Source organism: Bombus vosnesenskii, unplaced genomic scaffold (assembly GCF_011952255.1).
Source record: "Bombus vosnesenskii isolate JDL3184/JDL3185 unplaced genomic scaffold, Bvos_JDL3184-5_v1.1 scf7180000013888, whole genome shotgun sequence".
In the NCBI taxonomy this organism is placed as follows: Eukaryota; Metazoa; Arthropoda; class Insecta; order Hymenoptera; family Apidae; genus Bombus; species Bombus vosnesenskii.
Window position 1 is genome coordinate 73,675 of NW_022883267.1, and position 27,644 is coordinate 101,318.

At 36.8% G+C, this 27,644-nt stretch overlaps 1 protein-coding gene across 1 annotated transcript in view; it reads left to right on the top strand.

Annotated features, from left to right (window-relative positions):
• LOC117239205 (carbonic anhydrase 1-like) overlaps positions 1–26,931 on the top strand; it is a 28,974-nt gene extending 2,043 nt beyond the window's left edge. The window contains exons 2-7 of the mRNA XM_033504627.1: positions 10,785–10,985; positions 16,004–16,125; positions 19,093–19,188; positions 21,999–22,113; positions 22,866–23,044; positions 23,696–26,931. Coding sequence (XP_033360518.1) covers positions 10,785–10,985; positions 16,004–16,125; positions 19,093–19,188; positions 21,999–22,113; positions 22,866–23,044; positions 23,696–23,764 — 782 coding nt within the window. The 3' untranslated portion in view covers positions 23,765–26,931. The remainder of the gene's footprint in view (positions 1–10,784; positions 10,986–16,003; positions 16,126–19,092; positions 19,189–21,998; positions 22,114–22,865; positions 23,045–23,695) is intronic.
• Positions 26,932–27,644: the final 713 nt, after the last annotated feature.

Here is a 27,644-nt window from a genome sequence, read left to right on the forward strand (position 1 = left end):
CAATTCGTCTTATATTGTCTCTTTCTCCGTAATGTATAACCTACATAATACTGCCTCCGGTTACGATTACAAGGCAAATAGGTTAGGAATTTTGCATTGTAAATATATGCTACATCGATGTCGCTGACATCTTCTTCGACTTAAAAAAACATCGATTAGTCGAACGATTGTCTTTTTAACATCGTTTACGCGGACTGGAAACGGAAAGTTGAAATAAGAGAGGAGAAAGTTACTGTTCTGTCGGTGATAACAAGTCAGTTCCCATTTTGGGGCACGTTCGATTTTCACGGTGTCACGATGGCACCAGGCTCACTGACCTAAGGCCATTGTCTTCGAATGCAGGGCGTCCCAGTCGTGCCAAGGGACGGCGTTGCATTCGCCATGCTAGCACGGGACACCAACCGGCTCAGTAGGTAAACGAAAATCAATAATTTTCCTCGTTGTACTTCAGGCCGATGCACCTGTTCTCCGTCGGCGGGCGTAGGCAACTTTCTGTATCGTTCTGACCAGCCTAGAGTGTACTCGAAAGCATCGTGCACACCAATACTTCGCTACCGGCCAGAGATATATAACCATAAACCGTGTTAAAACGTGTCGTATAGTATGCTAGTCGTAGACACGTAAACATAATGCGAGAATAGAGAGCACGTTGTTCGCTGGTAACGAGGCACGAACACGCACAAGTTGTACGCGAGGTTCTTGCATTTGTGTAGTCAAATACAGCGGTATGTGCATACTTGGCCACGGGCCGGGATTTTATCCGGTCAGTTATCGAGGGAGATACGAACGTAGGAGATTTTGAATTGATCTACGTTTATATGAACTTCTCAGTGGATAAATAGTTCGTATAATTGGGGTCGGTGTAATAGGAGTACGGTAATTCCGTCACTCTCCGTTCTAGTAATACGTGTTCACGTTTAGATAAGTAGATTCAGATTAATCAAACGTTAACTAAAATTGAGTATAAATGGAGTTGGTATGAATGGTTCTGATGTACGTACTCTCTGCTTCGTTGAATGTAAGATATCGTAGAATGAAGGATGAAAGAGACAGAATTGAAGGAAATCGGGTTTTTATTGAGGACAAAATTGCATAAACATTGCAACATTGCTAAAGAACGTAAGTAAAGTTATTTCAGTTGCTCTATCAAGATGTACGATACGAAATGTATTAGAATAACAGATACGTTAAATCCGCTATACAAATTGCAGACCCTAAAAAAGTTTTATAATCTGAAAAAAAAAAATAGATCTCGTCACGGTATCACGCAATATTTCAATTTCGTCAAACTCCATAAAATTGTGGATGTACATAGAAGGAGAAGTAGCGAGGAAATGAATCGAACTTAATAATTGACGGAAGTAAAATAAAGAAAAAAGTGGAGCAAATTTTTGCGATTCTTTTTCGCATTTGATTAAAGAACGTTGCGAATGAAATGTTGCATTAAGGCAACGATGGTACTTGATGGGTTCGAATTCGACGTGATCATTTCATTAATATCATTAGTTGATAAATTAGTTGATAGAGGGTTTAGAGTCTCGGTTCGCGAAGTCAATTCTAAGAATTGGTGGGGATAGCGATGGCTAGTTAACGAAGCAAACTCTCGGCCACTTAACGTGGCACTATTGTACCATATTTAATTTGAGAGGGTCATGAGCACGAAGCACTCGAACACAATTGTTATTACCGATGTAATTGTATCGCGAAAGATCGCATGGCACGCGTCAACCTTTATCGAGCCGATCGTGCGCCAGAATATGAAACATATACACGATCGAGTACTTATATCGCTGTGTTATGTGGAATGAATAATTAAATATGAATGTCGGGCGCAACGAGGCGCGGAAGTGGTGTAACATAGCGCGACGTGATCTAAATTGGGTGAATAAACATCGTAAATAGATCGTCGAAAAAACATGCCTGGGCTGACAAATATTTACCGTGAAAAATTTCCCGCCACGGAGAAGCCACTGAGCGAGCGAGATTTACGTTCTAATTTTGCAATTCGCGCGAGTCGCGATACGTTAATGTCCATTAACACGTTTCACTTGGAAGCATTTGCCAAGGAACATAGTCGAGGAAAACAAACCTTACTTCCAAGAAGAATCGCTTTTTCCATAATTGCATATCGTGGCTCGTAAATATATTCGAATATATATATATATATATATACAGATATTCTATGGATATATCACGTGTACGGAACATTTTTTAATCTTGTCATTAGCTGTAATGAGACTCAATTACCATTATTATACCGATAGAGCTTGGAACAAATCAAAATGTACGTAGAATTCATATAATATGTACGATATTATTCGCACAGATCACACGAGTATTTAAACAATTATCCATTATATTGATAAACTTCGATATATTTTGATAAGTATTTTCCTTTCGTTCTAACAAACAAAAAGACCATTAACGTTTCAAATCACAGATACAATAACGATTCGATTGGTATGTACCACAAATTGAAGATGGTATTTAAACACGTTCATAAGCCACTTTAAAACCATAATCCATCGCTTCCAGTCGCTTCGTTCTAATGGTTTTTCATCAAGCAAGAGTCGTAACGATGATCAGATCGATGCGGAATAAACGAAGTGGAAACTGTTTGGCCACTTAACGCGTGTTTAAATATCAATATCGAATGAATCGGAACGATATCGACGTGTTTGCATACCTGGAATGGATGGAAGTACAAGAGGGGACGAGAAGCGAAACGTATAGTTAGACGAAAGCGCGTGTTGGGGGTCGCAGACCCAGTTTCGTTTCGCCTTACCCGGTTACCGTGCATGCCTCTCCGAAATGCCCTTAATCTGGGGCCAATTTGTCAGCGCTATCTTTGAACCGGCGCGAGTGCAATCGCAAAGTCTGGCGGATACCGTGATTTGCATAAATTCCTGGCCGGCGTGCAGATCGCCGATTAAGTCGTTTGGCTTTCCGACCGTGTACCGGCGATTCGCCTAAGAAATGGCAATCGGTTCGAATATTTACTACCCTGTCGCGGGATATTCGATCACTGCCGGAAGTTACACTATCGCGACCATTGTTTAAGACCGCGGCGTTATTGTCCTTCGCGGCAATTAATGAACGATGCCGATTATCTTCCGCGATTGTATCGATCTCATGATTTATCATCGGTTTCGATGTAATTAGTATTCTTTCGTCTTATAGTTTCCACTTTTTATCAACTTCTTAGTTACATAAGTACACGGATCCCGTTTACTTTGAACGAAATAGAGGAAATTAAGTAGTAGCAGCTTGATAGAGTTGCGTTCGCGAAGGATTCGAATATCTCGTTTGGGTTCGAAGCACAGTAGAATCGAATGGATTTATTTAGTAGATGAAATTTTAGGTAATGTCTTATGAAACGAAATCTTGCTGTTATTGAACCCACTTACCTAAATGTCAACTCCTATTACTTGTGCGAATAAAAAGTCATAGAAAGTTGGAAGTATCAAGCGGAGTACTGTTTTATGATACAACTACTTAAATCGGTCAGTTGAAGAACCTTAAAAGTGCAAGAACAACATTTACAGATATTTTGCAAAATAGCTGTAGCTTCTGCGCGCCATCGATTATTGCCATTGGTTTTATAGTACTGTTTCAATTTAAACTCGTTCACGTTGATTCAGATAAACGTTCATTTGTATGTAATTATACGAGTAATCTTTTTTCTACGTTTTAAATGTATGAAATAACGCCACATTGAACGTGTATCGTTTTTCAATTCACCGATTCATTTGTCTGCCGTCAAGATTATACAAACGGAGTTCTATCGCGATAAGTATTATACGTAGAAGTAGAGGATGAAGAAAAGAAGGATCGTCGGTGCGTATACGTAATCAGGTACTAGACTAGACTTAAGTACGTAATACGTTCGAGTATCGCGTTTAAGTTAAGAAGCGAGATCAAAGATAGGCGTTGGAAACGGTGCAGCTCGCGGAAACGAAGGAAAAGTTTTCTACCGCGCGCTTTTAATCGCAGACACGTGTTGCGTTGTACGCTAGGTGAGAAAGAAATTTTCGATACGATCATTTTTTATCGTTCGTGACGAGCCTGAAGCGTTCGGTGAAATCCGTACGAGTACTGTTTTTTTTTTCTTATTTATTTATTCTTCTTTCTCTTCTTTCCTCGTTGCTCGTCGCAGTTAACGTGAAATTCGGGTCAGACAGGAATTTCGTTCGACACAGAAGGATCGAGGTCGGCGTTCCCGCGTCGACGCAACTGCTTGCCCCTTTTTCATTTACACCGTGTCATAGTCCGCTGCAGGGCAGCCATTAATGATTCTCGTTAACCCGGCGCGATCGGCGCTTGCAAACTTCAGAAACACACTTATGAGAAACTACCTTGCAGTACCGCCAACTTTTCGCGATTTATTGCCTCGTTCCGCAACCTGCACATTCCAAACCGATCGTTTCGGGAAAATAGTATGAACAATGTACGTAATTATCGTGGACCGACGCAAATCACGCGACAAGATTATCGTGTAATTTTCAAAGTGTCTCGATAAAATGGAGGTTTTAGCGACGTGGAATTCTTTTTCTATCACCTGCGACTCCTTTCGACAAGTTTAGCCCAAATTCAATAGGAAGGTGAAAAGAGATTGAACGAAACGAATCGTTGTGAAAGATCGATGATCGCGTTATAGACAGCGCGTGTTGTATATCGATTTCTCAGTTTTCTCTTCTGTGCTCATCGATACGTAATAGGTTTCATTGAGATAAGATATATAATTGTATAGAATAAATTTTTACAGAATAATATGTATGTATTTATGATCTCATCGAGCAGCTATATTCAACCATGAATCATGATTATTCAGAGAGAAGTAAGAGAACCTTGGTTTTAAATAGTTCTTAAATCTTCTAAATATGATCACCGACATGGTAATTAACACGACGGAGGAATGAGAATTACGCGTTTAAAACAGCTGCTTGATTAGTTGAGGTCTGTTTAGAGTCATCGCACGAAGTCGACGCGCCGTTAAATATGGCACACAATGGAGCAGGCAGGAAGATACGATGCGTCATTTTTCTCATCCGGTTTACGTAAAAGGCGTGGCATTGTTGTGCACGCGTATTCGTTAAGAAGTTACACGCATAGTTTAACACGTAATCAAAGGAAGGTTAATCCTCGCGTCTGCAAGAATAATTTCAATGGCAACGTTCACCGACTTTCAACTTTCTAGTTTCCGCTGTGTACGCTATACTACGGCAAGAACAAGGCTAAACTCTAAAAGTGTCAATATCAGTTAATAAAAAGTAATCGAATGAATGTTAGAAGCATTTTCCGTATATAAACGAAAGCACGTTGAGTAGTTTGAGCGTCACAGATCTTAATTCAACTCGATATCTGACTCAATTTCCGCCGCAGAGATTTCTTCGACCCTCCTCCAACGTTCTTCGACTTGTTCGATTCTTTGCACGACGATGTTGCTGTTTCGCGTCGCGATTTACGAGGTGGTCTCGGTGAAAAGGGACTAAAAATAAAGAAGGTCAAAGTGCAAGGTCCGTGGTGAAATTCGCCGAGAAAACGTAGTCAGTGATCGGGATGCGGCGTTTACGCTCGCCTTGTGTCTTCGACAAGGTTGAACGAACCTTCGAGCAGATCTCGACGACCTCGAGGAGATGTTTTTCTGCTTGAAGCGCGGCGGCCTTTGTGATCGCGATCAATGAGATTCTCAACGAGCTTGGAAGAGACTGTGTGTCGAATTGTGCATTCTGATGGCTGGAAGACGCAACGAACGCTTACACCATGATGAATTATTATTTTGGAAACTTGAAACTGCATAATGAACGTTTTTTTTTTTTCGAAGTGGTTACTTTTATCGGGGGTTTCATTTTCTTGCCATATTAATATCGTTTTAGTAAAATTGTAGTATCGTTTGAAAATTGGTATCTTGAGGATTGTTCGACTATTGCAGACAGTTTACAGCATGTTTATACGGTAACGTAGCAAGTGGACGGAGTTATTAAACCAGAATTCGTAACCGGTTATATCACTTTCCACCCACGTAAACTGGTTCACGTGTATCAGTATCTCTCTTACAACTGTTATCGAACAGTTTTCCATCGCGCCGTTCTCACAAGTTCACGCTGCGATTTAAGATCGGTCACATACACGCAATAAAATTTCTTCAAGATTTTTCCACACCGAACGACTCGACTCGCTTGTCCAATTTTTACGTACCGAATGTTCCTTTCAGTTTCTTCTTTCGTATAATGCACAATGCTACTTACCTATCGATTAATTAGACCGAAGATATATTAATCTGGTATCATTTGATAGTACTTTCGTATGATTAGAAAAATTCTATATTACAGAAATAAAATAGAAAATGTAAAAGACAGAAAATAAGAGGACGCTTATGTGTCTATACTTTTTATAGTCATTGTATGTTGCAAACTCGCGAAACATTTTTCGGAGAATACGTTCTGCAAGTGCACGGGAAATTGGAAGAAACCGGCGGTCACGGTCCATGGGGTTATAAGGGCCACTTTGTAAATTAATGGCGCGCGACAATATCGCGCGTTCCGAACATAATCGCGGTTACGTCGCGCGCCCATTATGTCATCATCACGTGCTGCTCCGCAGCTGTGAACCACGCTGAAATCTAACGTGCGATAGAGGAATGTATGCACGGAACAGCTGTATTTTTTTCTCGCTTCAGAGCAAACGAACAGACGATCGTGCTCACACTTTTCGAGAATAATTAACTGTTCGCCTACTTAACGTTATATTGCAACAAGAAATAAAGAACTCGTGACTTGTAATCGTGAACTTTGTTCGATGACGTTAATTCCTTAATTAGAAATATCCACGACTATTTAATGAAAAATAGACAAATAGATGGAAATACATGATCAGTCCATCTGATTCCGCAATATTCTGATCTGATTATAATATGCGATGTTTATACAGTTTCGCCAAGTGCAACTCGCTAGCGTAAGAGTAACGCGAATCGCGTTAGGCGTTTTGAATGCGGTACGTCACTAAGATCGTTTCAATATTGAACCTGTGATTGAGGCCGTGCTAATAAAATTCTATAAGTAGGAAGAAAAATGCGTCACGTGCGATCATGACAATCCTAGATCGATGTATTAAATATCCAATGATGATGTTACTTTCTTTCGAACGTAAACTCCATAGTTTGGGTGCTCTGTTCACTTACGTCGCACATGAATTTCTTTTTCGATCGTGTTTGTTACAAAATCTGCCGATAAAAGTGTCGTGGTGTAATATCATATGATCTTGACACGAAACGAGCCTCCTTGACCTATCCATCACCGAACATCATCTTCGTTTAATCATTGCTCGACTGTCTGCTAATTGTAGCCAAATGTCGACGATCTGCCGTCGCTAGCATTGATAATGATATATCGTGCTTCGGCGAACACTTATACGAAATTTCTTTCTCTACACTTATCGACAGTCGATTCTATCTTTCTATCTTTTTCTATCTAATTCTATCTTTTGTTATCTACCGCTATTTTTCTTATTGTTTATATCTCGAAAGTATCGACAACTCTAAATATAGTTATAGCTGCCTGTGTATCAGTAACCGAATCACAGAGCGAGCGCAAGGCGGGTTCAGCGCGTTCGTTGGAAGCCGGTCCGCGTTTTGAAAGTCCCCGAGGTCTAGGAAATTTATCTGCGAGCATCGATAAAGCGAGATTTTTTTAGAGGCTATTCTGTCAATAGAAAGTGAAGTAGCAAATTCAGTCGATTTTTATGATGTTATGAAAGATTTGGCATCGAAAAAAGCGAAAAAAATTATTTAATATTATTATTGCATTCCATTATTATTTAATATTCATCTTGTAAAAAATATACAATATGTAACAGCATTCGTAAATAAATAATTCGTCGTTGTAAAATTTAAGTGTAGGATTTGAATGTGTATTCAGGCCCCGCAAAATTTTTGAACCCGGCCCCGCAAAAGGTCACGCCGAACCTGCCGAGTCATCCTGTATGTGGTACAAACCTCTCAGTTGAGAAGCAATCTGTAAAAAGAGATGGAATAAAAGAATAATAATTATTTGCAAATCCCATGTATAATTCATGGTATTATATCGGTATTCTAAGTGTGTGTAATCGAAGGACGGGAAATGCTTAAGAATGCAGCCTTATCACGAGCAATATCGGAATCGCGTGTCAACGTTTGAACGAGATTTATGCAACGGCACGTGACCCATGCGTCCGTGATAACGGGCGTCTTAAATCAACCGATAATTTACCTCGATTATCTGGACCAATACAGGCTGTTTTGATGTGCTCGCTATTACACAATCGAGCGTTGTTATTCGCGTGCCATTATCATTAACTCGTTGTTGTTGTTGCCGATTGACCTATCGAAACAAGACTCAGCTTATTGCTTTAAAAAGACCACTTACTTTTACCGATAAGTGATATCCTACAAAAAAGAAAGAAAGAACAGCTTCGAAAATACTAGAAACATTGATTACACTTATTCTTAACCGACATTATATGATAATTAAAAAAAATAGTCGTCCCATAACGTCAGTATTTATTCAACGATAAACGTAAGCAATTGCACATCGTATTGATTGAAAGAACATAGGAAAAAAATGTGAAAACTGCTACTCTTGAAAGATTGTTGGTGGCTGAAATGTTATCTCTAACTAGTAATTAGAAAAGCTTCTGCTTTTCACAAGTACGATTAAACTCATGTTATCGATCTGTACTATCACATAGGATAATATCGGAGGTGTGAATTGCACTTCTGTTATTGCGCCAACCACCAAGGAGTAATTTTTAGTAGATATAGAAAGGAAAGTATTCTTCCATTTATCATGGAAAACTTTTACGAATATATTATACCTGTTGCACGAAACTTTTTGAAGCGTCTCATTGCCATTAATGACATACGATTGTCATTGTTGTATTGTAAATACGTATTTATTAAAAAGTTAATATACAGCACGGATAAAGGTCTGAAACTTAGATTAGTGTTATATAGATTGTCCCACTGAATATCGAAGCTTATTATGTATTTTCAATTTTGTTTCAAAGTTTACCAATCTTTGCCAATGTAATGATAGTCGTGTCTTGCAACAGTGCTAGTAAAATTTCAGAATGGGTTTCTATAAATGTTCGAGTCATTTTGTGGCTATTTTATGAGAAACATATAGTGGCTATTTTATGAGCCACTATATGTTTCATTTCCATCGATATCCTTTTATCTGCGAATCGTCAAATTTCTATTACGACTAATAGGAAAATTTCTCTTGGATCGTTCGTGTAAATCAATAAATTATTTTAACTATTTACGATGCCGTAAGCGTAACCAATTTCGACGTCGTTAGCATCGATTTAGCCTCTTCACGAGCCGGTGTATTCTATGCATTACGTTGAGCGTAACGCGAAACTTTGTGACAGACTGCAACCTTAAATATTCATAACGTTTGATAATTCTAATATCTCGTCGGTTGCGCTTCGGTTAGTTTCAATATCATTAAAACGCTGCTCGTAACACACACCACGTCTACTGGATTATTTATAGAGTCAGCACGCTAAAACTTGTTATCTATGTGAAAATGATTAAGGAAGGGTATAAAACTCATGGGGATTACAGATATGACGGATGACTTCCCGCGTCACGAGCCTTTTCTTACACTCTCTAAGTTTTTATCCATTTTGGATCTTGGAGGTTTGTGGAGATCGTAAGTCTGTCTCGCATATTTACTTGACAAATGTTATTCTGACACTTTCTTGGCTGAAATGAGAGAAAAATATTCATTCAAAAAGAAGAGAACACAAAAACAATTAAACATTTTTTCCAGAAACATTTGTTTTACAACTTTTATGCGAGATAATGAACGCGTTTATTGAAAGAAAAAAAAAACACTGCATTTCACTAGGGAAGATAAGCTCGCATAGAATTAATCTCCAATTAAACTCTTCCTTCTAATTAAAAAGAGAATTACGATGCTATGAAGGAAGATCGTACAGAATGTTTAAGAAATGACGCCTCGAGATTGGCAAACATTAACGAGATCACACGATTGATAATCATTTAATATTTTATCTAATCAGAATTATGCATACACATAAAATCTAGGCTGCTATGCCATAAAAATATAAACTGTACAATCATCTTGTATACACTGTTATTGACTAATAAAAATCCAATTGTGTATTAAATACACAACGACAAAAAATGATTCAGCTTCTTGATATTTCATCTTTATGTTATATATCTTATATCTTGTGTTATGATGATATTAAAATATTCAATTAATCGAGCACTTTCAAGTATCAACGTAGATCGTTTTGTCTTTTTATCTGAAATACTGACATAATACGATTGAACGAGATAAAATACTAATTCATAGCCTTGTTACAAGACCAAGAACGTGACTTTTAAAGATAAACAAATAATAATACGATCGGACAAAATATTCTTTTATTTTTTTCACCTTTCCTTCAAATGAAGGCAAATGCTAATTTATTGTCGATCAGGATTTTCTGTTAATTCTCTTTACTTCTGTGTAATAAGAAAATAAGTAAATCTTGTATAGTACGTTAACATGTACTTGACCAGTGGCACGTGCCTGTATCTAGTAGCTAATTATGCTTAGCCATTTACATTTACTACGACTGAATTCTAATTTAAATCGCTTATGCACAACGCTCAATCGCAAAACGCAAAGGAGATCTGTTGGTAAGAATCTCTCGCGTTCCGTCTTTGCTGCATTTCCCACCCAAAGCACGCTGTCGAACTAAAGCAAATATAATTTACTTTTTGATTACAGGACCAAGCACGTGGGTATCAAAATTCCCAATGGCGGCAGGATCGAGGCAGAGCCCCGTGAATATCGAAACCGACCGAGTTGAATCGGATCACGAGGCTTTGAGTAGCAAACCCCTGCGATGGAAGTATCCGGCAACCGCTTCCCGGAAACTTGTTAATCCGGGTTATTGCTGGCGGATGGACACCGACGGCAAGGGCACGTGTAAGTTTATTTTCATTTTCCACGAAACGATTCGGGAAAGCTACTTATCGCATCGAGCAATTGGCTATTGCCTTTCAGAAGTTGTATATGTAGATACAGATAGGTACCGTGCGTGACCAAAACTACGTTTATTCTTAGCCTGTGATTGGAGTGAAATTGAAACTAACAACGATATAGAGTACGTTTAAGTGTCAAGATTGGAACATAATAGTAGATGCTAATACGGAATAGGAACATTAAATGGTTATAAACTTAGGATAATTTATAATTGAGGAGAATTAAAATGGGTCAACGAGTCTCTTTATCATGATTAAACAGCGCTCAGAAAATGTAATTTTATCTGAATAATATTTTAGATCATGTTCTTCTGGATTTTTAATTATTTTCATAGCTGAATTTCATTGTATAAATACCCCTCGGTTATTAATAGATTCACCCACCCTTTTTTCCTCAGCGTAGAAATTTAGAAGAATACGTACATTGTCGTTCGTCACTTTTTAATCATCGTAAATTTCGTTTTTATATATATATTAGGTTGTCTGAAAAGTTTCTCTCGTGTTATAAGGAAATAATAGACGCATGTTTTTTTTATTTTATGTTAGTTTATTGAATTATGCACGAACGTAATAATAGAAATATAACGAAATGGGTCATACCTAATTCAATAAAATAATATAGAACAGAAATTGTTGTTCTTCCATTATCATCTTATGAAACGAAAGAAACTTTTCGGACAACCTAATATATATATATATAATTGTACTTAATACATTTAGCATTATTAAAGTGTGCTAGAACTTTCTTATAAGAATAAAAATAGATTATGAGACCTTTCAAGCGGGTTAAAAAATAAGATAGGCGAACGTCCATTCAGAAGATAGGATAAAAAATGGCAATTCGTTCGTCATTTCGTACTTAATCATGTAGATAACATACGAATGGTTGTAAAGTAGTTGAACGGATTTGGCTCGCGGTATCGCTTCTTGACTCCAATATTATTTATCATTGCGGATGGAAAAAGAGTGGTTTCGGGGTTAAGAAACGCGGCGTGCCGTGCCGTGTCGTTCGTTCGTGCATTTAAATGCGAAACTAAGAAGTCGTTCGTTAGTTGAAAAGCCTGGGACACGCCGTGAGAACGATTTCGATCCGCAGCATTGAATTGCAGATCGACCACGAATGCAAATATCTCCCCTTCCCAAAGATTCAGTAAGAAGAAACCTTTTCTGGATAGTTGGATCGTGAAATCCATCGAAACCTTTAACACTTCCCCTTCAGAGCTTCTTCTTCAGCAAAGAAAATTCTGAAAAGTAGAAATTATCACGATAATTATCACTTGCAATTGTCAGTTTGACTTCTTTGTAATTTTCACTCGGATAAAACAATCGAGAAAGCGTTAGATTTTAAAGAACGGTCGTTGATGTCTTAGCAACAAGATTTCTTTTAAACGCAGAGAATACATTTCTTAATTAAAATTCCAGGAAATATTTAAACATTGTTATCTAGATTAAAATTCTTGGAGGCTCAGCCTGCAAGAAAACTCTTCAATTCGAATTCCATTAAAGAGATCCGTTTTATGAGACAATAAATAGAAACATCACAGAATCCAGTGGACGACAATTTCCACCATTTAGCTGATATTAATTCGAATCTGGAATCGATCCGGCTGTTGACAAAGCAAGTATACGATGCTGTTTTCATCACGATGACCCAAATATTAGTCCATGAAGAGCGACGGACTTAATCTGAAGCAGTTCGAAGTAGATTTCAGCGTTAACCGCGGCTAGAAGCTAATTGGTTGCATGCAAGGGCCACGAAACGTGGCTCTAATCGTCCATTTCCGACACTGTGAGAGCCGGTTCGCCTAACAGGAACCCGTCAGAGGAAAAGCTTGCGTTTGCATTTCGTCATCGACATCGTAAATCCCGCGGCCGTAAAACTTTATTCTATGCTTTATCACGATTAACCGTCTTATCTATGGTATTGAAATCCTCGTGAGATTATCACGAGCGAAGAGAAGAAATAAAGAAGGAAAAAAAAACAATTTTTGCGAAAGAAATCAGCCGTTGAAACTTATATTACACCTTAAGTACAGGATCGAGTAGATTGCAATTTATATACTTGTTATTAATTCGATAAGTAGCTGGTATACAGGTTGAAGTTCTATACACTGGCTCACGAGAGTATTTCGACATTTATTATCGAAATATTTTATGCACGTATTGCATGTATCATATGCATAAATTCTTCGAAAGTGCATTAGCTGTATAATGAGACACGAGTGTCATGATCGTGTTGGTCAAATTTGAAAGTAATCCGAAAGCGTTCGAATATTTTCCTGTCCCACTGTATGTGTGTTCGGATAGTCGTTTAACATGTAATTGCTCTTTGAATAAAAACGTTTGATCACGTAAGAATAGAGTTGAGTTAAGTCATTCGGAGAAGTAAAAGTGCAAGCCAAGATATAGGGAAGTTTGACATTTGAAACGATAAAAGACTGTATTCGAGATAAATCTTCGTTTCGAACGGCCTCGCTAATTTTCACTTTCCCATGCGTCAGCGCTTTAGAAGCAAATAATTTCAATTAATTTCTATTTGCTCTAATATGTATCGACACAAAACAAGAGGGTCAAGGCGCTCGAATATCAGGATGATGTATCAGTGACCGTGGTTTACTTATTTTTATCAACTTGTTATCCATTATTTTACAAAAAAATTGATGATTATTCCTTGCTTGAGGAATTCGGAAATAATCAAAGCAATTTAAAGCGAACGAATCAAAGATTGTTAATCGATGCTGGTATTCGAACGAATTGCTCGCCACGAAACGCAAGATAACAAGGAAAGACAGATTATAATTGGTTTTTATTAATTATAATTGGAGGGAAGAGTCGTGGAACGAGCGTAGAGTGAATCGTGGTCATTTTCCTCGAACGCTTCGACAACAGTTTCGTGCCAGTCGAGCAGGCTTTTACCTTTGCGAGGTATGTTCGAAACGAGGACGGTCGTGCCGTGACGCATTATGCGTGCTCATACGTGGCAGGAACGAAACGTCCACACGATGGAAATAGAGCAAAGTTTCAGGGAATCGATGACCCCATACCATCGATATATCGTGGCCCATTTTTATTAACGACGACAAATCGTCTTAAGCAATCTGACAAACACGCACGTGTCTATCTTTCGAAAATAATCATGTCCCTTTATTCGACGAACTATTAGGTCCTGCGTAATCGTTTCGTTGTCATTTAGGAGCGATAAAGATGCGAATCTTGTTTGATCGTACAATAATTTGGGAATAGTACGAAAGTTTAACATCACATTAGGGATTTCAAAATTTAATGCACTGATCGTTCCTTGATACGCTTTTTGATCGTATTTTGACAAGATTAGGGTCGTAACAAGGCAATACCATTGATATGTCAATATTAATAATAATCGATAAAATTGCTATGATTTTTTTGTGGATAATACCAGTGCATACAAGTGAATTATATCAGCGAAGAAAAAAGATATTAAATTTCTTGTATATATTTGAATTAATAATACGTGACATAATACGCGATATTTATCGTTATCTTAATTAGATTGTTTTGTACTTAAAAATTATCAGTCTCGAATGTGTTAAGAATGATATACATTTGTATCCGTTTATCTTTTGTTGTTTTGTGTAAATCGACCATCGTTACTTCGTTGTAGTTCATCATGGCTATTCATTATCTTGTTGCAAACTTTGTCAAACCCACCAGCTTTGCGCCACTAATGACTTCAATGCGATACCTTTTCTGCGACATTCCCATTCAAACAACTTTCGCAATTACACTTTTACTACGCAGCACTGGTTACTACTATAAGATTTCTATACTCGAACAAATAGGAAGATAGAATCTCTATACGGCGTTGTATAGAAGCTAAGGGAACACGGCAATGAACATTGAAATATCTCAGACAGGTATAGAGTGAGAATCAAAAGCGAGTATACATCCGGGAGGCACGGCATTTGCTCAAATATTCTTACGCGTGTGTAGCGCAAATTGAAAATTGATTCTAAAGACGTAAACTACGGATTTTCATGGAAATTCATATTTTTAAGAATGTAACTAAAAAGCATTGTAATACTTTTCGTATTATACGCGTTCTGTGCAATTTTGCGTTTTCAAATTTCCCAGTAAATGCATAAAAATCCACAGTCTAGACACAAAGTATGTAGAAATACAAATTAATAGTAAAAGAGAAACGTAAATAAGTGTTTAGGAAAAATCAATGTTGCACGAACGTCACTTTTCCAACACGTATACTCACTTTTGACGCTCGCTGTAGGATCGAAGCAGGTGATCGTTTATTCAGTTTGAAGCTACGCTATTCGATTCGAGAGTTCGTCGACTCTGACCCGCTCGCCATAAATCTTCTTTAACCTTTGCGGTTATGACGCGTGTGGGGTTTCTCTGTTCGCTTTTATCCCCTTACGACCCCAGTATCGTTCTTGTAATTCGGCTAATCAAGCGTATCCTGTAATTCAACGCGCTGAAACGATCCGCGTTCGTTCCAAATGCCATCGTGGAAACGATGGAAACTTTTCTGCCGTCTGTTTTCGCGTTACACAACCGCGAAACCATAATACGGACTAATATTAGAATTCTTTCGCGTGTTGACGATGGTTTCGTCGAAAAATTCTACCGCGTATTCTCGGAGAAGGCGAAGGATCGAGTAATAAATTTACGATAAAGATAAATTCGGGGAATATTCAACGTTCGTTTGAAAGAGAAAACTTAAGGTCAGAAGAATAGAGGAGAATGATTTACATCCCTGGTTCGCTATCTTTGTTTTTTATTTCTTTTTTCTTAGCATCGGTTCATATATCTGTTTCTTCCTGCAATTTTCTACTGATAAGGTTACACTGTCGTTCAATGACGATTTTTAAATGGCCAAGCATGGTTACGTTTTTTTAAATGAAATTACGACGATGATTTCACAGCTTTAAGATTGCGTCTTTAAATAAAATTGTAACGATGTTTCTACAGTTTTGAGCGGCGGACCTTTGATGGACGACGTCTACAAATTGGAACAGTACCACTGCCACTGGGGATGTAGCGACTCGAGAGGATCCGAACACACTGTGAATGGACAGGCCTTCGCCGGAGAGGTTAGTTCACTTTAAAAACGATTACTTCACTTTTGTAAACAATTGTCCGTAACAGCAACTCCAACTAGATACCGTACATAAATTATACGTTTCATATACATATTCACTGTAACTGTTAAATTGGTGCGACAGGTCAACTCGTTTTATATAGTTAACGGGATAAGAATCACAAAATTTTGAAAGCAGCTTTACGGTAATTCATTCACAGCTCACATATAAAGTTTTTAAATATACAAATATACAAATAGATCCTGTATTATTTGTTCGCACACAGCTAATGGAAATCGATTCAATGATGGATTTATTAAACTGGAGAGAAATAAAAATCTTATTTACGAAATGTAAAGAAACAAGAGAAGCATTTTATAGCTTCATCTACGACGAAAATGATATTCTAGAGGAATAACAAACTACATATACCTGGACTTTGTGTGTGTAATATCCATGGTCAAGTTTCTACATTTTTATCAACAAATGCGACTGTAACAAATTTATTTACATATTCCACTTGCCAACTTTTGTTTCGTCTAGAATTCAGGCCCACGATGTATGATATAAATAGAGAGAGAGAGAGAGGGAGGGGAACAAATACGTTTCAACGGGATTTAACGCGAGATCGTTCGGCGTAATTTGCGATTCCGTGCACGGACAAAAGACGAAGAGGCCGCCTGCAAACGAATTTAAAAGGACGCACGTGGGATTGGTGATTAACCGTGCTCTCTAAACATTCTCAACAACCAGCGCGTCTGGCTTCGAAGCGAATCGTTAATAATTCACTGTCGAGGAGCATGATTCGTGTCACAATGATTCGTACGAACTTACGGTTACGATTCGACCTTGTTCGAACGCGTGCACTTCATCGTCCATGAGTCGAAGAAAGATTCCAGCAATAACCAGTTTTCTAATTAATATGATCATTAAAAGCGCAATGCGTGCTGCGTTTGTTCTTCGAGTACCTAAGCCGAATCATTTATTTTCGAGACCAATTTCCTTTCTCTTCTTCTTTCGTGTTCTAGATTTTTAGAAATTCTGGAGATGTTCTGAAATATACGAAGACTACTATGGAAGTTCATGTTTATTAATTCCCTGACTTTTTTATCAGTTGATGATTAAATGACGGCATTTTGATGGTGAAGATAATACACGTCCAATGTTGTACGAGTAGCTTCTAAAAATAGATACCACGAAGTTTTATATAAAAGCAACGGTGATGATAGCCGATATATTTTAAACATTCATGAATAGATAGATAGCAATAGCATACATTTAATCCCTGAATCAAATTCAAAGGAACAGGTTAGATGATATAGAAATAGTCGACAGTGTATTGAATTTTCAAATTACTTTTTTACGTAATAAAAAATAGAAAATGTAACATAGTGTTCCCCTGTAATATTCGTTTACTATATTAAGCTATCATATATGAATATTTATGTATATTATCTGCGTCAGACAATCGTTTGTTATGTCAACAGCTTCAGAATTATTTCAATAACGATGTTAGGAATTCAGAGGAATCAGTTAGCTGTGAAATTTTTCCTACGAAGGATTAATTAAGTTTTTCCTCTCTTTCTTTTAGAGTAAATTTTTATTAGGACGTTACGTACCATGTCATTGTTTACGTTCCTATTCTATTTCAAAAGAACCAAAGAATTAAGATAATTGTCCGTGCCATTTGTATGGAAATGACGAACAGAAAGTTACGTAAGAAAATGTGTTTAAACTTCGTGAGCCTAAACTTTATGAGAAATGCCTTCGGTTGTTACGGAGCAAGGAACTAGACATCGATTGCGCAACGGAGAAGTTCTTTCGTGATTAATTGTTAGAGAAAAACACGCGGTGGTCGCTTCGACGTTAAGAGGTTGCAATTGCATTCTCGAACGGTAGTGTGAAATATGTTTGCTTGGGACTCGCGTTTGTTTGCAGTGCACGTCTTCACTTCGATGTTCGATGCGGTTCGAGCGCACCGACGACAATGTACTTCCTTTTGAGTATACAAAATACCGATTAATTTATTAAACGGAAAAATTGAAGAGAAAGAAGATCGAAATTTGTATTCCTTCATTTTTATTTGTAATCTTGTATTTTAATTTCTTTTTGGTTTTTTAAATGTTACTAAATTTGTTAGCAATATTAAGGATACCAAAAGAAACCAAAATAACAAGATTAAAAATTAAAATTAATATTGGTCAACTAAGATATCGTAAATAAATAGTTCAATTCTCCAAAAACATATTTTGTAATGTTTGATCACGAAATGTGTTAGTTTCGCCGTGAATTATCTGTCAGCTTATTTCGTCAAGTACCACATGATGATCTGTGAATTATTTGAGAAACATGTTGCCACAATCATCACGAGTTTCAGCGAAACTCGATTCACGAAAGCAGCCTGAATTCCATGATTCATAAAGCATTATCTTTGTAGCTTTCTTCTCGATCGCATGACTTCATTAGTGATCTTCCTTTTATACTAATTTCAAGTCATAAATATTCAGCGAGACTAAGACTAGCGTGGTCTACTAAGATTGTGATGTAAACATCACGAGGAAAATTGTTAATATATCGGAAGACTGGTTTTTTCTTAGAACACGATGCATGAGAATCTTCCAGGAGATCGATCATTTGTTGATTTTGCAATATCGAATTTATTCACAACGCTTAATAAATTTGCATAATAATCTCTGACGCATGATTTTTGTCGTTGTATTACATATTTGTAAACGATTGATTTTCATTTAATTACAGTTGATGTTGACGAAGATTCCTAAAAAATGTTTGAAATAAAATGTAAAATACAGGATATCGATTAAATTTCTAATTTAAGAAAAAAAAAGAAGAAAAGAAGAAATAAGTGTACAATAGCGATATAAAATTTTGCTACAGAAATATCATTGTCTAAAAATTATTACAAATACTAGTATCATTTATTTTGTTAGATGTATTCTATTTGCTATTTTCATGTTACAGTTGCACCTGGTGCATTGGAACACGAGTAAATACAACACCTTCGCGGAAGCTGCAAAGGCGTCCGATGGCCTCGCGGTCCTCGGTGTGTTCCTCAAGGTCAGTAATCATTCTTCACTGAATGCTATTTTCTAGACACTCTATTTTCTTAGATACTATTTTCTAGATCTCTAAGTATCTTTGCTACGTTGATCTATTTAATTTATATCTACACATACGTTAAGCTGTTAACTTCGTTTATTCCCCGACACGAATAGGATGCAAATTTAAAAGCCAAATTACCAATTTAATTATTATCGACTGCCAAATGGATGAAAATTGAGAGCAGGAAAATGACAAGATTATAAACAAGTAGCCATTTACAGGTAACATTAGATTCGAGTATCCACAACTATAATTAGTTAACGAAGTTCATAGAAAAATAATTATGAAGTTACGAATTTCTCGTTATTTACGAGTTAACAGTGATTTTTTTAATGTAGCTTAAGTTGATTATTAATGGTTACGAGGATAGGGGAGATTATAAATTTTGCCTATTCAATGCCAATTTCCTCGCTGTGCTAGCTTACACGATAGAATGATTATAAAGGAGGGGATCTTTCTTAATGCGATTTTTATCATTTTCCTACGTTTAATTTTCTATTGAGGCTTGCATACAAAATAAAAATACGATAAGCCAGTGAAACAAATGGTAACGAGGAATAAAGGTTCCCTATCAAAGGCAGAATTTGAGAGATTAAAATCTATTATTAGAGTTGCAGTTATTAAACAAGACAGAGTTAGAATATATCATGATACCTGTCTCAAAGTCAGCGATATTTCAAAGCCGCGACGGCAGATTCTTAAGATCGTAATCCGTTTATATGCTGTTTTTTCTACGGGTGCATAGAACCGTATTCATAGAAACATATCCATATTTACAGTCGTCTGGGCTTCTAAATAAGCTCGTAAGCTCTCCTAAGCAGAATCCGTAACAGTGACGCGGTCTGCTTCATCATCTGTTTGATGACACGTTACGTAATCTTTCGAGAACGAATCATTATCCGTTATTTCAAAGACGAAGTGAAATTCTCTCGTTATCAGTACGGTATCGCGCCACCAAGGACGAATGGAAATCATGCACGCGATTTTCAATTACCGGTATCCGCTAATTTTATTATAATATTTTCCGCTTGCAATTAAAATTTTGCAGTTTATTGTTCCACTCTTTTTTTTTATATAACACGTTTGGATTAATAACGTTAGAGAATTTTAGATAAAAATTAAAATGAAATAAATGAGAGACGAGATGGGTAAGGAACATTGAAAGGAATTGCAGCGAATGATTTTAAATTAGCGACTTCCGTTTTGCACGATCCGCGAATGGAGATAGGTTTTGTCGCGCAAGAAGTGTACGAATAGATTTGGATATTCAATCGGAATTATTTTCACATAAAAACCACGCGCAGCGATTGCGCAATCGTTGTTAGAATATTTGCGGAACGTTATAACGCGAGGCAATTCGAAAAGTGACATTGTGCAATCGATTGCTTATAGTAGTCGTTGTTTGCTGGAAATTTTCATCGAATTTGTGCCGGCCAAACAGATTATTTACGGCCGCCAATGTTGCACGGAAGTTGTTCAAATTTATTATAGCTGATTACGTGCCGGTAGCCCTGTGTAACTAACTTCCTGTGTAGCATTTTATAAATTTAGAATAGAACATTTTCTTGGCTAGATCTAACTTCATTCGTATCAATATCCAAGACAATATCATATCAAAAACTTAAAATCTTTCTATCGTAATCTTAAGAAAATATTCCGTTAAATTTATCTATAAATTGAAAATATTTCTCCAAGGCCTTGAAAGTTTAATATTATCTTTTGCTATAATTCCCAGATAATGTTTCATTAAATTGTTCTATAAATTAAAAAAGATTCGCAGTAGATACTTTTCTAATATGCTCCACAAGTACAAGAACGTTTCTTCATTTGCGCATTGAGTAAAGCGTGAATCGTTTTAGAGCAATCGGGGATAGATAGGTGCGTAGTAATACGTTTCGTCGCGATCAGAGTGCATGTTACGCTCGAAAAAAAAGCATTCTTAATCTTTAAGCTTGCTACGTCTATATTAACAGACTTTGAGAGGCCGTAATTTTCGTATATATTATTACTAAGCAATAAACATTCAACGACCATTAGATAATGCACGGTCATTAATACTGGCTGAATGTATATTCTTTTCTACATTTTCTCTATACAAATTCCATTTCCTCGTTCAGCCATTTTTCCGATAACATCATCTTCCAAAGGCATTTTGCCTTTAATTAAATTCGAGAGACAGGAAGGCGACGATCGTCCAACTTGTTCTTGATAAAACCAGTTAGCTATTCTAATAGCTGTTAACTGTGTTTCGTATAATGTCTGCAGTTTTCCTCGTTGCGTCACTATGAATATTTAGGCGTCTTTTGACTTCATTGAAAGAACAGTGTATGAGTTAGGATGAAGATGCACTCGTGTAAGATAATCGGTAATTTAACTCGAAATAAGAATGGATCGTTTCAAAGAAAGTTGAACTTTTTAACCAAAAAAATTTTCACGCGTCCGTTGCTTTTTTTTTAGTAGAAATTACATGGATTTTACATTTTTGAAATTGTTGGAGAATATTAGCATAATGGAAATTCCGTGTGAGAGTGAAATAATATTAATCAGATTCCGAATCAGTTCGTTACAAATTCCAGAATCGTACATTAAAACGTTCTTTCGTTTTAAATTGATTAAAGAGTGGTACATGTAGGTTTTTCTTTTGTCGGTTTTTGAAAGTATACATCATACGACTCGGTTAAGAATATGAATATTTATGTATACAATAGAGATTAAAGGTTGATGATCGTACTGACGGAGTGTGTTGTGCAACGTTGTAATTGCAGGTGGGAAAGACACACGAGGAAATGGAGAAGATCGCTCGTTTGTTGCCATATGTCTCGCACAAGAACGAAGTCGTAGAAATCGCAGATCCAATCGATCCCAGCAAGCTACTTCCTGGTGAGTATTCTATCAAAATATCGTCAATTTTATATTCGCCTAACTCCATTACTCACCAACCATAACTCCATTATTCATCATTAACCAATGTCAAACAAAAATCGTCCAATAACTTATTCTTCTCTCGCCCATTAATTGCATAGGACTCTTAAAATTTTCATCCTACTTTCCAATCACGATCGCTTAACTCTTTAAAGCAGTGCTATCGTTTATGCTATCGTTTATGCCACGCGAACCTGGTCACACAAAGGGAATTGGAAATTACGAACGAGACACGAAGCTTTCGCATGACAGATCCTTTCAAAATCGATAGAAATTTGCTTACCAAGCTTTCCAAGGTGTCTTTAAAAATTCATTTATCGTCTTCCGTAAGAGAAAATACAATTATTTGAGACAACGTATGGAATATTTTAAATATTCTTGATCGATCGTCATGTCCACTATATAGATTATCGTTTTAATAATGAATCGCGTAATTTTTTAAAAAAAGCATTACGTTAATGAAGTTACGTAATTTTTCTCGCGCTCGATACTCTACATATTAATAAATTAGTATTCAGTTTAAAATATCAAACGCAAAAAACGCGAACCAATCCATCATACGAGCGCGCTTTCTATCGTCTGCGTCCATCATTTATCACGGTGGCAGATCTTATCGTTGGAAATACTTTACGACTTTTTTCATTTTACAAGTCGTTCATTTTTTTAATTAACGTCGTATTTTATTTCGTGCTTCCCGTTTCCTGATCCAGATGACAATGGCTACTGGACGTATCTGGGTTCGTTGACGACGCCACCCTGCAACGAGAGCGTCACTTGGATTCTTTTCAAGAAGTGCATCGAGGTGTCTCATCATCAGTTAAACATCTTCCGCAACTTACGTAAATTCTCCCGTGGGGAGGAGTGCCCGTGCCATGAGAACCATGGAGCGGTAAGTGGATTCAGTTTCACGTTTGCATTCTTTATACTGTTAATTCATTACGAAGCACATTATGAAATAAGCAACGTTGGATAAATTGAGGAGAAAATGGAATACCACTCGTAGAAACCTTCGAACATTTTAGAGCTTCCTAACGTCAAAATTGCAGGAGTCCTGCAATCGCCATAAATATTTGCTACGTTGGAATTTTGCATAGATGCTGAATTTTAATCGAATGTTACAATTTTTCATAAAACCTACATTTAATACATCAGAATCTTGCATCGACATCGAACTCTATCGAATGTCTCGTACTCAATGAGATTTTACACAGTGTAAAAGACAAAACTTACTAAATCTGACTCTCGACAAACGGACAAAGAATATTTCTAAAAATTGATCACAAACTCCTATCGACGTCAACCAAGGTGGAACAAAACGCCCACTGGACACCTTCTCCATCGGTTCGATTAATCTTTCTCTCGCCTCACAAATCCACCGTCTTGGCGACACATCGCACACCCTTTCCTTCCATTTTTCTCTCTCGTTTTATTTTTAGCCGCAGCGCCGCGTCAACGTCCGACCGCGAAAGAATGAATTCCCGATCGGCGGAATCACGGCCCAGTTTTCCTAATTCCGGCGCCTGTGTGCCGCTTGTTTCAGGTAATCAACAACTTCCGTCCGCCGATGCCACTCGGAAATCGCGTGCTACGCGAGTGTGGCAGCTTCTGAGCCGGTTCACCGGCGATGCCGCATCGAGATCACCCGGTGCCGGGTGAAAAACGACGGGAAAGAAGCGACCCAGCCGCGTTGTCCACCATTATGGTGGACCATGGAGCGACCGCGACCACTCGACGCGCTATGGTCGCCAAACTTGCATCGCCGTTCAACCTTCATTCTGTATCGTGGACCTTTCTCGCTGGGAGAACGAAGTGCCTTCTTTGTCTGTCGAGGATTTCCGGAATGGTGGTCGGAAGAAGAGAGGACGAAGGACAAGAGAAGATTTTTTATGGACAAACTGGTGGATGAAGATTAAAAGATACAAGCTTCTAAAGAAAACACATTTGTACGGTGTAATTGTAGGCATCAAGGCAGTGAAGAGGGTTCATTTGTAAATTGTTGTTGCTTGAAGTTTGTTCTTCTAGGTATAAACAATTCAATTTTACGCTGGAAATTAGGCTATATTTCTTCCTATATATATCTCTCACTGATACTTCGCGTTTGTTATAAAAAAACGAACGATAATAGAATTTCTGCCGTGATATTTGATTTCCTTCATTTGTCTGGAAAACACGAAGTGTCGATGAGACAGAAAGAAAAGTACATCGGTTGATTTGTTGGTCCACAGCAACTATATATACTAGCGTATTTCTGATGTAATATCGAATGGCGTATAACTAGAAAAATAAGCCACAAACTACATTTTTGTACACGAACTTCCTTCGTGTCTTAATGTCTACAATCAGTTTCTAAATATCGGCCACTTTTTTAACACCCTGTATATTCTGGATACGTCCTTCGAGGAGTTTTAGTATATAAGATTGAATTAAGTAGGATAAACGGAATGATTGACGAGTGATTGAATAAAATGCTGTCCATCGTTAATGATAAATGAAATTTTTTTTAATCAATCGTTAAATATTACTTATGGTATTAAAAAGAGAAGAAGATAAAGTATTGTATTAAGCAACAGGGTTTTAATTAGTTTAATTAACTTTGAACGAACCATAGCGGCGATCTATGGTGAGAAAAGAGAAACTGTTGGACAGCATTGGAGTCGTAAGAAAGGAATGTACAAAGAATCGTGTAAAGAGTGAAATTTGGAAATCATTTCAAAGGCGCCATGACACAGAACGTTCGATGAACGTGTAATAGTGTTATACATGCGTGTCTTGTTTGAATGATCGGATACTATAGAACGATAGACGTGTTAACGATTGTTCATGATCTCGATGATAATCGCGAAAGAACAAAGCAATGCGTGAGCATTTCACTTCGATTCCAAGCGCAATTAAAAAATCGTAGTTGAAACGGGAGGATTTCGCTTGAACCGTATCATAGAGTAGAGACTATAGATATTTAGTTGAAAATTTTTGCGACTGCTTGTTTTAACGGATTCAGAAACGAGAAACGTGCCTATACGTACATATATTCACACTAATACGAAAGATTCACTCAAATTTCAGCGGTTTATAGGAAATTTTTTAAATCGTAATTTTTAAAACGTTTTACAAAGATTTTAGAACAGGCCCGTCCACTATTGATCGATCCACCAAGGATCTGATAGTAAATCGGACAGATACCATTGTTTATGGAATGCTGTATGATGATTATGTTTCGCGTATAAATAATTATATACACTATATACGTATATCTTTACACGTATGTACAGGTGTGACGTTCAATATAGATGTTTGCGGTTTGTATAGTTTGTTAAAATGTCCGAGGCTGCCGAGTGTCATCGGCCATCAATGTGAAAATGCAGCTAACGTTACCCTAATGATTACGCGTATCAATTTTTTCTCGAAATTAACTTGTGGATTGGAAAAACGTGGAATTATTCTTCTATAAAATTAAACAAAATAATTAAATTTAAACAAAGTATTTTCGAGATGTTTTCAAACACGAAGAGACGAGCGTGGGCAGAGGTGCCATTTTACATTACCCACACGATAATAGTAATCTTCCTTCTAAGTCACTTTTCGAAGCACAGAGAGAAAACCGCTCGATACGCCTCGGACAATGCACGCCTATGTGCCTTTTTAATCACCTAAGTGAAGTAACACAATTGTATAATGTTGTTAATACATATTAACTTTCGTGTCTGAGATCATTGAGTATTTTTCACTCAATTATCACAGACGCGAAGAACAATGGAATTATCATTTTTGCATATTGCAATTTTATTTTGTAACAGATGCTTTTGTCGTGACGACAACGCCTCGTTCATATACATATATATTTCTTTCTTTCATTTTATCTAATCAAAATCGGGTAACCACACATAAAGGAAGCGCAGTGGTTACAACAAATATTTGCATATATCTTCATTTTTCAATGAAGCTCTTTTGTTATCAGATTCTACATTTCATTTTCGTAATATCAGATTTTCGTAGTCATATGAAGGTATGAAACAACCTATGGGATCATGCAATATATTATAGCAATATATTGTATTATAAATACGTCAATTTCTTCAAATTTGGTAAAATTGTGAATCTAGGTAGAAGAAACAGTGACGAAAAAAATATTATACAAATTCTTAGGAATTCTTTTCCATAGTCACAATGTTAAAGAAGTAGAATTTGATAATGTAAATTGATTCAAAGATGTTGATATACTTAAATTTAATTAATTCATATATAAATATTCTAATAAATACAATGGTGTGGAAATACTTTTCGTAGCCATTGTAAATAACAATCATACTGGAAATAATGGGTGCAGCATTTGCATGGAGGTGTAAAAGAAGTTTACACGAGTTACCGATTCACATATTATTCAACCCGGTTTTGATTATTGTAATATATTTGCGTGACCGTCGATAAGAGATCGTAAAGAGCTTTCTTCGTACCGGAGTAACAAGTGTCAGCTTTCAATATGCTAGTTGGAATGCTGAAAGTTTTACTCCTCCTCTTACTGTTGGTTTTCTCCTGAAACGTGTATTTTACGTTAATGGACATTTTACTTCGAACGTGATAATGGAAAACGTCGTGTTCATTCTCTGGTAACGATGATTGTATCTAAGTTTTCTTTTTCCTCTCCTTCCTATATTTATTGTTGAACACGTGAGAAGCAATCTGTATATGTATTTCGTAGCATCGACTGTGATAAAAGAAAAAGTAAGAAAAATGGTAATAAAGGGTCGCGAGAGATCTCGCAGCGATAACATGTTTAAATGTTTGTTTGAAACCTAATATATTCCTTATATAACCATTTGTATAGGTCCGGTACACGAATCTATAATGAATTGCAAATAATACATTTCATTTATTTACTTTTGTGTACTTAATAATTGAACTGCGTAATTTTATGAATTTCTGAGAAATTTGAACATGCAAAAATATATAAAATAGCCAAAGATAAGAACTCTTTGTAATACATATTTAGTTGATGAAATCTTTTATCTAAATGACCATTTTTTAATTATATTCATAAAAATATGAATTTGCGTAAATATCTGCAGACTGCTAATGATATATCTCATTTATATTTACTTTTATGGTCAATTGCCCTTACGAATAATATTCAAAGAAATAACTTGTCACATTTTATCATTACAAAAGATTAGAACATAAAAATTATGGTAAGTTGGCAGAAGGCATTTCCTGTAACGAAGAATAAAAGAAACAAGATGCAACGACTTACTACCGTTAATTCAGTGAGGAAAGCATCCATCTGAAAACCGGTTTCAATGGTCGATCCTGGGATTCACGATTATATTATAATGCCAAAAACTTGGTATAGGATGAACCCATACACCACGTTCTGTCCTTGGTTAATAATCACGGTCATATAAATCATATATGACCGTGGCCAATGATAATAGACATATCTTCATACAGAATCACAAACGAGGTACAGAATAACATGCAATAATTTTTTGTGCCAC